This window comes from Cavenderia fasciculata, assembly GCF_000203815.1.
Source record: "Cavenderia fasciculata unplaced genomic scaffold Scf_Dfasci-G-b-205a01.r1-3, whole genome shotgun sequence".
NCBI classification, from domain to species: domain Eukaryota; phylum Evosea; class Eumycetozoa; order Acytosteliales; family Cavenderiaceae; genus Cavenderia; species Cavenderia fasciculata.
This window is the reverse complement of record NW_004457737.1, coordinates 1,884,604-1,897,847: the sequence shown is the minus strand read 5'-3', so window position 1 is coordinate 1,897,847 and position 13,244 is coordinate 1,884,604. Positions and strand designations below refer to the sequence as shown.

Below are 13,244 nucleotides of genomic sequence, written 5' to 3'. Positions count from 1 at the left end.
TAATAAAACTGAATGAATTTAGTTTTCCATTTATTTTATTAATTTACATTTTTTAAAAAAATTAATTACATTTATATTATACTCTGCAGCTGTATAAAAGTAAGATGGTATACTTTTTTTCTTTTTTTCGAAAATTAAACGTAGTAATGTTATGTTTGATTGTTGTCCTGCCGTGTCTAGTGAGACTTGAACACTGTGGGTCAGTTCAGTTTCAATGCATTTACACATTGTATAATTGCCAGTCGCAACAAATTGCAATATAAAATTGTTTTTGGCACTAAGATGGAATTCTTTTGGGTAGAGTTTTAAATCTTCAGATGATAAATACATGGCAGCTCGTGCTGAGCACTTTCGAGGCACAAGATACACTTGTGGTTGTGGTGGCGGTAGTTGAATCTTTTTCAAGTAGTGCACTAGATAATGAATTAAATCAATATTACCAAGGATAATTGCATAAAAAAACCAACATTTGTTGGCAAATCCTGTGGAATGATTGACTAGGCTATCATCCAATCCAAGTTGTTTGTTTCTTTTTTCAATTTTATCGTAATAGTCAAAGTAACCTTGAGAGAGCAAAATCTTGGCGTTTGGACAAGGTAAAGTTGGTCTGCGCTGTAGAATGATATCAAGCATTTGAAGGTCGGCATATTCCAATGGAATCTGGTAAATATTCTCCTCAACATTGAACCTATCCATTTCGGTTGGTCGCCACTCCAAGTCTTCTCTGGTGTAACATTTCAACCCGAGGACATAATCTACCATCTGGTAGTTTCTGTTTCGGACCAAACTCTGGATGGCTTGATCCATCGAGTGTTGGTCTTGTGATGAGTCGAGTAAATGTGGATACTCTTGGATAAAGTATTTAACCAGTTTGAGGTCTCCTTGCCATACTGCCACGTACAAGTCAGAGGCAGTGACCTCGTATCCTTCTTTTCCAATTGCCAAAATACACTGCAACATGCCGGGTGATCTAGAGTTTATGATATATTCATAATAGTTTCTTGTGTTTTCTGGTCCTCGCAGAGTATGAACGAGACGAGGAGACATTGCTGCTGGCGAACTTAACAAACATTCTAGGATGTTGTCAAATCCCCTCATACATGCATTATTGATGGCTCGAACAGTGGGTTCGACACCCATCGACAAGATACTCTTTACACATTCCAGACTACAAGAAGAACCACAAAGATCTTCCAAGTTTGATTGTTTGAATTTCAGTCCAGGAATGTTGTCAACTAAAAAGTTGAGTACATCCAATCTACCATTCAACCCCGCCACTCTTATGCATGAAGATTGCCATTCTTGTGGGATTTGTCCAATCAGAGGTACTATCCATTTTAAAATCTCCAAACAACCATGTCTGAAGGCTGCTTCCAATATTGGTAAAGTCGATAGATTCTGATGATCGACAGTAGTAGTAGTGGCGATACTTTGATAGATTTGGAATAGATATTGAAAAGTTTCTATCTTTTGGCTCTGCTGGATGGCCGAATGAGTTGCTTTGAAAATAGGAAATGAGATCCTCATAGCACTACCTGGCTTTTCGTTATTATACATTTCAAAATAGAGACGTAGTATCTCTAGTTGGTCTTTTTGGGCAGCTACCATCATTGAGCTATCTGGTATGTAGTTGATTAGTTTTTGGTTATACACCCATCTAATCATGTCAATGTGTCCTTTTTCTGAAGCCTCCCTTAGTCCGTCTTTTAACCACTTATCCTTTTCAAACAATTTCTTTTTGTCTAGGTATGGGTAATCAAACAATTGAATCAAAAGATTCAAATTATTATGAGCGATACACCATTTCAGCGAGTCTTGACTATATAAATAGGATCTATATTTCTTGTGCTTTGAATATCTCTCCAAGATATGATTGACCACGTCCCAATGCTTATTCTTTGCAGCACCATCAATAGATCTAACTGTAAATTCCACTCTATACTTTGATTTCTTTTGATCATACAATTGAAACAAGTTATCAAAGAAAAATAACACTCGTAAATGTCCATTAGTTGCAGCCAAATCATAAGAATGATTTGTAAATTTTACATTATCATCCTAAAGAGATTAATAAATTAAATTAATATAAATCATACAATGTATTATAATATTTAGTAATGTTTACATACAAATAGATTAGGATGATTAATAGGGTTAGTTTGTAATAATAATTTGATGACTTCTAAATATCCATTCTTTGATGCAAAGTCGATTGCATTGGTTGTGAATGGTGTACCTTGGTCGAGTAGATATTTCACCAACTCTATATTACCCGATTCTGATGCAGCATCAACTGCAAGATGTTCATATTTGAATGCTCGGCTATAGAATTTGAATATCGTATCAAATGATTCTAATTTAAAGGTGATTGATTTGTGATAGCGATGTGGTGAACAGACAGCAACGATCATGTCCAATGTTGCCCATCCAACTTGTAGCTTTGATAGTGGCAATGATCCATCCTTTAAAGATGGTTTACAAAGTAGATGTAATAGATCACCAGTGTCATTCTCTACAACCCATTTCAATGAAGGTATGTTATTGAATCTATATGAAACTCCAGATCTGATTAAATTGATCTTGTTCACATGTCCAACTATTATTTGAACAATATATTTATTTTTTAAAGTTGATAATATTACATTCATTGTTGTCTCTACATTATTATTATTATTTTTATTACTACTACTATTATATCAATTGAAACAACATTGTTATTAATACTTTCAGGAGCTCCTCTGAAAATATTTATTGTTTTTTGTTGTAATTTCTTTCTTTTTATTTTATTCGGTGATTTTATATTGTTGTAGGAATGTCATGATATATATATAATCTTAATTGTCAATTTTGTTGTGTTGTTACAAACTTATTATATCTCTTTTTTTTTGTTTTTATTATATTTTCTTTTTGGTTTTCATCCAACCTGGTTGAGATATTGATAATTTGTATTCTTTTCCAAACATGTTGACATTTAGGTAAATTGTCTGTTTTAAATTGATTTGTTGTTGTTGTTTTTGTCGTTTTTTTCGGTCTTGTTTAACTATTCCACCAATCAAAGTATGTTTATCGATAAACATAAAACTATTACGATCGGGTGATCTTTTAATTTGAAACTGGCATTTGTGCGATCGATGATATCATCCAATCGAATTTTAAAACTGTCCTCTTTACAATGATACAAAACAATCAGTTGTGTGACAGAGAATGGTAAGAATAGTTTTTTTGATTGATAGTGAGACATGTGTTTGTCTTGATTGTTGTTGATGATTCGAATACGGTGTTTTGGAAGTGAGAAAACAGGTCGACCGTCGTCTGGGCTATCAAATACCAATGATAACGAGGTCAATGATGTTGGTAAATAGGTGACTGGTGGAGCAGGTAAGATAGTACATCTCATCAAACGTCGTGAGTGTCGGTGGTATGCCGTAGTGAGTGGCATCTTCATATACCATGACCAACAGAATCGTTGTAGATTCTTTGGAAGTTCAACATTGTAGGGTAATGGTTTCTGGTACCCTTGTACTTCCAAATCAATGACTGAATCTGGAATTACTTGTCTAGTGAGTTCAGGTGTGTTTGGACTTGTACCAAAACGACATAGAATGAGTGTCTTGACGCCGTGTGGGATATCACCTGCTTTCAACTCGTCTGATGGTCCAAGAATGACAATTAGCTTTTTGACCGACCCCGTCACCACTCTGGAACTAGCCAGAGCCATACGATAGTTGAGTTCCATCTCTGCCAATGTCGACGGCAACGTGCGTATCTTTGTGCCAACCTTTAGACTAGTGACGGCTAGTTTCTCGAGTTTGGGAGGGATTTGGTCGGTTGAAATTCATATAGATCGTAAGTTCTCTAAGGTTATTGGGTAGATGCATGCAATCAGCTGGTTTGTTCCTTATTTGAGCAACAACAAGACTGACCAACGAAGTTAGATGTGTGAGATCGACGTGTTGAGGGGTCTCTTGAAGTTCAAGATGGAGTAGTGTCAATGGTAGAATATCGATCATTGATTGGATGGGTCCTCTAATGGTTAGTCTAGTCATTGTAGATGGCCATGACATGATACTTGGATTAACTACTGATTTTCCGTGTGTAATCTTGATATCCATCTGAACGACGGTTGAAGGAAAGAGGCATTTATCAATGACACCAGTACTCTTTGAGATCTTGATCTTTTCAATATGTCCACTTATCTTGACACTTGATACATTCTGTCTTTTGATGACCAACTTGTTCTTTCTCCTTCTTGATGATTGTGATAAACTAGCTTTGTAGATATCTTCGAATGCTGTCATTTGTTGATTGGCGTATTTGGTTGGATCAGGACGTGATCTTACATCTTTAAACAATCGTAAAAGAGTTGGAAGAGAACGATGACCAAGACTTGTATTATGATGATCAGTCTTGATAGTATTCTCTTTTAGATTTTTGGTGTTGTAATCTCTACATATCTTTGCAAACTTTTCACGTCTGCCAATATACAATGATTTACAAGTCAACATTACACAAATGACATCTACATTGTTATCTATATAACTGATTATATTGAGTATTAATATATCTTGTAATCCAAGTAAATAACATATCATTATTATTATCTCTTTTCTTATTATTATAATTATTATTATTTTGATTATTATTATTATTGTTAATCTATATTATTATCACTATAATAATTATTCATTTCATCCTTACTATTATCCTCCATTGTTGTTGACAAATATGACCCCATTTCTATTCATAACTTTGAGTTCTCTAGGTTCGTTCAAGAGATAGTCTTTGGCATATGAAACCAATATTAATGAATTCATTTTGGTTTAGTGAGTCGAAATCCCGATTATGTTAAAATTAAAGAATTTCTTTATTTTAAATTTTTTAGAGATGTATAGAATCAACCAAAGACAAAGATGATGGAATTGAATATCCAATCATTATTAATTATTTTCTTGAACTTAAATAATAGCATTTATTCATTCATTTCCATTTCAGCACACCCAACTTAAAGGGTTAAAACGACAATAATTGCTAAAAGATACGGGTAAAGGCCCGTATATTAATACTAATATTATCATTATTATTATAAATATAATATTATTATTGTTGTTATTTTGATTTATAAATGCTGATTGTTGTATCTTGACAGGATAGATTGGGGTATCAGATATTGATAAACTGTAATCTTTGAAAGATTCCCCAAACAATCTAATATTAAGGAATAACTTTTTCATAGTGGATTGTTGTTGTTGTTGTTCCTGTCTAACTATTCCACCAATCAAAGTATGTTTATCGATAAACATAAAACTATTACGATCGGGTGATCTTTTAATTTGAAATTCGAATTTGTCCAGTTTTAAATTGGTGACATTTGTATGATTGATGATATCATCCAATCGAATACTAAAATCATTTTTTGTAAAATCATACAAAACAGTCAATGACGTTACAGTGAATGGTAAGAGTAGTTGTTTTGATTGATAGAGTTGAGAGTGTTTGTCTTGATTGTTGTTGATGATTCGAATACGTTTGGTTGGAAGTGAGAAATTAGAGTAATGGTTTTTGTCAAATACTAATGTCAATGAAGTCAATGATGTTGGAATATAGGTGACAGTGGGTGGAGCAGCTGGACCTATAGGATTGTATATTTCAGTGAGTGTTGTGAGTGTTGGCGGTATGGGACCAGTGAGTGGTAGTGTTAGATACCACGACCATTTTAATCGTTGTAGATTGACTGGAAGAATAATGAAATCGAGTAGTGGTGTGTTGTACCCATACAATTTCAATTCGACCACAGAGCCTGGAATGATTTCTTGAGTGATCTCGAGTGTCTTGGGACCACCTTTATATCGATGTAAAACTAGTTTCTCGACGCCGTGTGGGATATCTCCCGCTTTCAACGTGTCTGTTGCCTCCTCAAGCCAGAGAGTTAGCTTTTTGACTGATGGTGTCACCACTTTTCTAGGATTCGTCTGACGATAGTCGATACCCAGGTTGGTCAATGTCGACGGCAACATGCCTCGCGCCCTCAGACAAGCGACGCTTAGTTTCTCGAGATTGGGAGGGGCATAGTTGGTTGGCATTGGTATCCCGATCAATCTAAGCCTTTTAAGATTCTGGGGCAGACGAATCATGTCAATTTTTGAGATATTCATTGAAGACATGCATAGATCGATCAACGAGTCTAAATGGCTGAGATTGAGCTGACCAAAAACGTTCCTGATTTCGAGATGGATGAGTGTCAATGGTAGAACATTGATCATTGCTTGAGTGGGTTCTCTAACTGTGAGTCGAGTCAGTGTCGATGGCCATGACTTGATAATGAGAGACATTCGTACATTGGTTGATTTCTCGATGTGTACAACATTGACCTCCATCTGTACGACGCTTGGAGGAAAGTTGTCTTTATCAATGACACCACTACACTTGGAGATCTTGATCTTTTCAATATGTTGATCATCTATCTTGATACTTGATAGGTTCTGTCTTTTGATGACCAACTTTTTCTTTTTGTTTCTTGATGATTGTGATAAACTTGCTTCATAGATCTCTTGGAATACCTTCATTTGTTGATTGTTGGGGAATTGAGTAGCATCTGGAAGTGTTCGTACATCTTTAAACAACCGTAAAAGAGTAGGAAGGGGACGACGACGACGACCACCACATTGTAGACCATTTGCATTATGATGATCAGTCTTAATAGTATTCTCTTTTAGATTGTTGGTGTTGTAATCCCTACATATCTTTTCAAACTTTTGTCGAAGTCAACATCAAACAAATGACATCTACATTGTTATCGATATAACTGATGATATTGAGTATTACTATATCTGGTAATCCAACTATACTACATGTAGCATCATCATCATCATTATTATTCATTATTGTTATTCATTTTTCGAAAAGTGTTGCTTGCAGCTAAAAAACATCAAACATTTCTAAAAAATTTATTTATTAATAAATAATAATATTAAATAATACTATTAAATAATAGTATTATTCAAAGATTTATTAGATATATTTAAATATATATTCTATATAGCCAATATTGTACAAGTGTCATATCTTGACATGATCATTCTCCTCCACGTGGCACGGCTATAATATTTTTTGCAAAGATCTTCATGTCGTAGCATTAAATTAATTTTTTAATTTTTGAGAAGTTATCAAGAAGTTCTTTACATGTTCGCAAGTATTGACATCAGCTGTAACCTTTTCGCAACAATCGAGCCCTCGTCTTCTCCTATTGTACATTAATTTATAAATACCTGCATGTCACAACAAAACAATACTCATTCCCCTCCGAATAATAGATTTAATAATAATAATAATAACAAAAATAGCTTTCCTAACAAGTTAAATAATAACAACAACAACAACAACCCATCAAACAACAATCAATATGTTCAACAATCACAACAACAACAACCAATCATTTTCAACACCAACTCTATTGATGTTGAAAATGACAATGAAGCAATGTCTCATCCAAAAGCAACTTTACTAAGGGAAGGAACAACCTCTAACAAGTTGGCCTTCCCAGGCTCTTTCCAGTCAAAGAGTCCTCATCAACCAATCATCATCAACAAAGCTAAACTAAATGATATTCAGATAGAGTTTGGTACAGCTTTGGATAGTAGTGATGATGATGATGGCGACATGAAAATGTCATCTTCATCATCATCTTCATCAACATCAACAATATCAACCACTTTTAACAATAACAATAACAAATACAACAAACAAAAACCATCTAAACCTCCTTCATCCTCATCATCTTTCAATAATAAGCAATCTTTTAAAAAAGATGATAACTTTAAAAGAAATGATGGTTACAAACAACAACAACAACAACAACAACAACAACAACAATCATCATATGTAAAACAACCATACCAAAAGAATCCTACATTCAACAACAACAAACCATCCTATGGAAATAATAATAATAATAATAATAATAATGTTAATCCAAAAGATTGGAATACTGAAAAGGTGATATCTTGGTTATCATCAATCGGATTAGAAGATGCAGTTCCATTATTTAGAGAAAATGATATCACGGGACAATCATTGTTTGCCATCAATCCATCTTTTTATGGTGAACTTGGTATTTCAAAGATTGGTCCTAAAGCCATTTTCGAAAATGAATTAAACAAGTTGAAAGAATCAGCTGCATCTTTTTCATTATCATCATCATCATCCTCCTCTTCTTCTTTCAACAACAACAGATCACAACAACATAGACAACCAACAAGAGATTTATCAGTTGATTATAAACCATTCCCAAATACCAAAACAATGGATATCTATTTGAAAAATCAATTGGATCAATTGGATGCCAAGCAAGATGTAGTATCTACCTTGAAATCACCAATGAATCAAGCCAAGTTGAATGATATTCTATCTAGATTCAATTTAGAAGATTCAACAGTTAGTTTTGTGATCAAGTTATTTGCCCATGAATCATTACTTGGTAGTCTATTGGAAGTAGAGGTCAACACCTTATACCTCATGCTCAAAGACTCTAATTTTCTTGGTCATTTTTCAAACTTGCCAAGTTTTATTAAAAAAGATCAAGTTAAAACAAAATTGTTACTTCAAAAACAACTTTCAACTATCTTTGTTCAACTTTCTGAAAGGTAAATATATATAAATACATAAATATTCATTTAAATGACCATAAACTAATTTATTTATTTAAGATTTACAACTGGTATTAAATCAATACCATTAGAATTATTTGTTGATATTGTAGATAATTCAACATTTTCAAAGAATGAACATATTCAAAATGCTCTGACTAAATTGAAACAAAAGAAGATTATGATTAATGAAATGGGAAGATCAAGAGAATACAACCAACACAATCACAATCTTCCACCTCATTTAGCAATGGATCAATCTGGAAATCCAATAATTGGATCGTCTTACAAGTATCAGACACTTCCAATTATTCCATTGTCAAGTGAGATTTCTCAATCTAAAAAGCTTCCTGAACATCTTCAAGCCATCAAAGTTGGTAAATACTCTAGTTTGGAGGAATATATCGATGTTCAATTCTGTCTCTTGCGTGAAGATATGATTCATCCAATGAGAGAAGCTTTGAATGATGAAATTGATAATCCAAAACAAAGTAGATATCTTTATAGAAATGCTAGTTTTAAGTGTATGTAAAAAAAGAAATCATTATATTTTAGATTATATATTTACTTATTATATTTTTAATTTAGCATTATCATGTACCTATTCAGCATTATCTTTTACAGTATCATTTACACCAAATAGAAAATTGGTTTGGGAAAAACAATCAAGATTATTAAAGGGATCTTTGATTGGATTCTTTAATGAAGATTTTAAGAATGTTATTTGGGGTGTCATTGAAGATAGACCTATTGAAGGTTCACTTGCAAAGGTAACAATACATATATATCCATCCATCCATACATTTTAAATATATTTATTAACAATAATTATTATTTATTTATTTAATTTTTTATATTTAGTTGACAGTATCAATTCAAAATGATATGACAGATGATATGATTCAATATTTATTTGTACATCAATTTGATATGATTGAATCACCAGCTTATTTTGAATCTTACAAGAATGTTTTAATGTCACTTCAGAGAATTAAAGATACTCTTCCATTTCAAAGATACCTGCTCAATTGTGATACAGAGACACAACCACCAGCTTATATTCGTAGAAACCCCAACATTGACTTTAGTTCAACATTCCAAGACGTCGAACCTAGAGCTCACCATAATGTAACAGTTTCCTTCCCAACCGAACTTGACCAATTGGATGAATATCAACTCGAAGCCTTCAAACATTGTCTTCGATCAGAGATCTCATTAATCCAGGGCCTCCCAGGCAGCGGTAAGACATTTATCGGTAGAAAGTTGTTTGAGCTAATCTACAGACACACTCAATCCATCGATCACGAGAAAAAGGTTCCAATCCTTCTCGTATGTTACACCAATCATGCTCTTGACCAATTTTTAATGGGTATCTTGGGGGTCACTACCAATGTCATTAGAATTGGTTCAAGATCAAAGGAAAAGGATCTAGAACAATTCAACATTAGAAACAAAATCAAAAGAGATACCTATCAACTTCAAAGATTTAAAGAAAGAGATCATTTAACCTTTTTAATGAAAAATATTTTAAATGGTAAATTAATAACAAACAAAACAAACAAACAAATAATAATAATATTGATATTAATATTAATATTAATATTTATCTTTTTTATTTATTTATTTAGATATTATAAAACCATTAAATGAAGATGATATAAATGAAATTGCATTATATGATCATAGTGAAACTTTATATTATCAAGGTAAAGAATCATGCAAGAAATGGTTACAATCGATAAAGGAAATCATTTTTGAAGAAAACAAAAAGGAATATAAAAAGACACCATCTAGAACACCGACTGAAAAGAAAAAGGTTCTTAGAGATTGGGATGTATCATCGACTAGTGAAGATGATGATGATAGTGACCAAGAAGATGAAGAAGTGGTGGAATCGTTGATCAAAGAGAGAAATATGTTGTCTGCTGACGATGACGAGGAAGATGCCAACAAATTGGATATTGAGAAAATCGATCTCAGTTATCCAATGTGGGTCATGTCCCAACCATCAAGTGATTTTAGGGAACAGGATAATATCAACTCTCTCAATGTGGAGGAACGCAAGCTACTCTATCGTCACTGGCAGCAATGCAAGATTGCAGTGCCGTTGGCACAGCTCAACGAGCTCAAAGACCGATACAGTCTACTCACCAAGATGATCCTCGAGCATGAAGACAAGGCATATGCCGATGCATTGGTCAAGGCTGATGTGGTGGCTGCTACGACAACTGGTGCATCCCGTCTTAAAAGAGTGATGGATGCTATCAAGTCAAAGGTTGTCATTATCGAAGAAGCTGCCGAAGTACTTGAATCACATGTGATATCAATTATTCCACAATCGATTGAACATCTTATAATGATTGGTGATCATGAACAATTGAAACCAACAAACTCTGTCTATCAGTTGGCTAAAAAGTATCAGTTGGATTTGTCGCTCTTTGAACGTATCATTCGTAATGGAATGAACTACAAGACACTGTACACACAGAGACGTATGGTACCAAACATCTCTCAAAACATTCTTGCCATCTATCCCAAGATGCAAAACCATCATTCGGTCGTTGAAAGAGCCAAGCAACTCGGCAACACATTGCGTGGTATGCCGTCCAACATACACTTTTTGGATCATCGAAATCTCGAGTCAACCAATGAACATACTTCAAGTAAATCAAATGAATTTGAAGCAGACTATGTCATTGGATTGGCCGACTATTTGGTGAAGCAAAATTACAAGTCATCAGACATGGCAATCTTGACACCCTACACTGGTCAACTACTTAAAATTAGAGAAAAGAAGAGATCGTTGGGTAACCCAGACTTGGACAATCTGACTATTAGAACCGTCGATCAGTTCCAGGGTGAAGAGAAGGATATTATTATTCTTTCATTGGTTAGATCCAATCCTGAAAAGAGTTCGGGTTTCCTTGCCATTCGTAATCGTATCAATGTCTCTCTTTCTCGTGCTCGTAATGCACTCTATATGGTTGGTAACTCTCAACTATTGGAATCTGCCAACGACATTTGGAGTACTATTTTTGAAAACCTCAAAGACAATGAGCAGAAACAAGACCAGTTTGGCAATCATCTCCGTCTACGTTGTGAGAATCATCATGACACTGTCACCATTATCAAGCAAGGTTCAGACTTTAGAAATGTACCGTGTGGTGGATGCTTGCAGAGATGTGACTATCGATTAGAGTGTACTCATCAATGCCCAAAGACATGTCATTTTGATGATCCCAATCATACCATCGTCACATGCATCCAAACTTGTGAACGAGTACACCAAAAATGTGGTCATCAATGCACGTTCCACTGCCACATTAATGAATGTTCTCCATGCACTGTTCAGGTGGACCGTATACTTGCGTGTGGTCACAAGGTCAGGATTGCATGTTCTGTACCTGTATCATCGTACATTTGTCAGGAACCGTGTCGAAAGATGCGTCCAGACTGCGGACACGCATGTACTGATGTATGTGGTAGATCGTGTTTGGAGAAACGTTGCAATGTCGAGGTGACACGAACCTATCCTTGTGGACATGACCACAAAAAGCCGTGTCAGAACAAATCGACCGTTTGCAAGACCAAATGCAAAACCATCCTCGATTGTGGACACACCTGTGGTCAGGCTTGCAACAACCATGTCGATGGGAAGCACCCAGTATGCACAAAGTCTTGTGACAGAATTCTAGTGTGTACTCACAAATGCGATCCACCCCATCCGTGTAACCAAACGTGCAAACCATGTGCCAAGAAGTGTTCCAACAAGTGCCCGCACTCGAAATGCTCAAGACAATGCTTTGCAGAGTGCATCAAGTGCTCTGAAAAGTGCAAGCTTGTAGCATGTGAGCATCAAGCAGGATGCACTAAAAAGTGTTCTGAAGTGTGTGACGCCAAACCATGTGAAGTGCGTTGCACCAAACTATTAAAGTGTAGACATCAATGTATTGGAATATGTGGTATGAAGTGTCCTACTCTTTGCAAGGTTTGTAGTCCTGACCACAAGGATTCGATCACTCTAATGACTCTATCCGAGTTTGATGATACCGATACATTTATACAACTCGATTGCAACCATACATTCCACACCGAGTCGCTTGATCAGCACTTAAACTCGGTCAGCGATGATGGAGCCGTCACTCTCAAGAGATGTCCTGAATGCAACTTTGTCATTTACTCGAGTATCGTAAGATACAAGGATCTGTTGAACAAGCAATGGGCCAAGATTGAAAAGATCAAGGAAAAACTTCGAAATTATATCAGTCAAGAGGAAATCGATCGAGTAGTCAACCACACCGAAGGATTCACAGCCGGACATTGGTTCGAGTGTCCAAAAGGACATCTCTATTACATTGGAGAGTGTGGTGGTGCCATGGAAGTATCCAAATGCAATGAATGTGGTTCTGCCATTGGAGGTACAAATCACGCTCTCCTCTCTACCAACACACATTCCAATATTGATGGATCACAAGGTCCCCAATACAGAGCTGATCATGTCCCACCTGAATTTAGAAATGTTCAATTCCATTAAATTAATTAATTAATTAATTGCTCTTACTTTATCAATTCCATTTAATCATAAATATTTTAAATAAATCT

General features: G+C 34.9%; 5 protein-coding genes across 5 annotated transcripts; 1 reads left to right on the top strand and 4 right to left on the bottom strand.

Moving 5' to 3' along the window:
- Positions 1-30: 30 nt before the first annotated feature.
- On the bottom strand, positions 31-2,648 carry DFA_03458 (uncharacterized protein; the record flags this gene model as incomplete). The annotated part of the gene is made up of 2 exons (XM_004363004.1): positions 31-2,058; positions 2,130-2,648. 2 exons carry the CDS (start codon positions 2,646-2,648, stop codon positions 31-33), a joined length of 2,547 nt encoding a protein of 848 aa, XP_004363061.1.
- A 454-nt stretch (positions 2,649-3,102) lies between these two features.
- On the bottom strand, positions 3,103-4,735 carry DFA_03457 (uncharacterized protein; the record flags this gene model as incomplete). The annotated part of the gene is made up of 4 exons (XM_004363003.1): positions 3,103-3,165; positions 3,329-3,795; positions 3,881-4,519; positions 4,699-4,735. The coding sequence occupies 4 exons, from the start codon at positions 4,733-4,735 to the stop codon at positions 3,103-3,105; spliced, it is 1,206 nt and encodes a 401-aa protein (XP_004363060.1).
- A 242-nt stretch (positions 4,736-4,977) lies between these two features.
- On the bottom strand, positions 4,978-6,014 carry DFA_03456 (uncharacterized protein; the record flags this gene model as incomplete). The annotated part of the gene is made up of 2 exons (XM_004363002.1): positions 4,978-5,001; positions 5,064-6,014. 2 exons carry the CDS (start codon positions 6,012-6,014, stop codon positions 4,978-4,980), a joined length of 975 nt encoding a protein of 324 aa, XP_004363059.1.
- Positions 6,015-6,132: 118 nt separating this feature from the next.
- On the bottom strand, positions 6,133-6,879 carry DFA_03455 (uncharacterized protein; the record flags this gene model as incomplete). The annotated part of the gene is made up of 3 exons (XM_004363001.1): positions 6,133-6,216; positions 6,336-6,704; positions 6,751-6,879. 3 exons carry the CDS (start codon positions 6,877-6,879, stop codon positions 6,133-6,135), a joined length of 582 nt encoding a protein of 193 aa, XP_004363058.1.
- A 390-nt stretch (positions 6,880-7,269) lies between these two features.
- DFA_03454 (NF-X1-type zinc finger-containing protein) lies at positions 7,270-13,176 on the top strand (the record flags this gene model as incomplete). Its single annotated transcript, XM_004363000.1, has 5 exons — positions 7,270-8,639; positions 8,703-9,166; positions 9,231-9,412; positions 9,504-10,176; positions 10,271-13,176. 5 exons carry the CDS (start codon positions 7,270-7,272, stop codon positions 13,174-13,176), a joined length of 5,595 nt encoding a protein of 1,864 aa, XP_004363057.1.
- Positions 13,177-13,244: the final 68 nt, after the last annotated feature.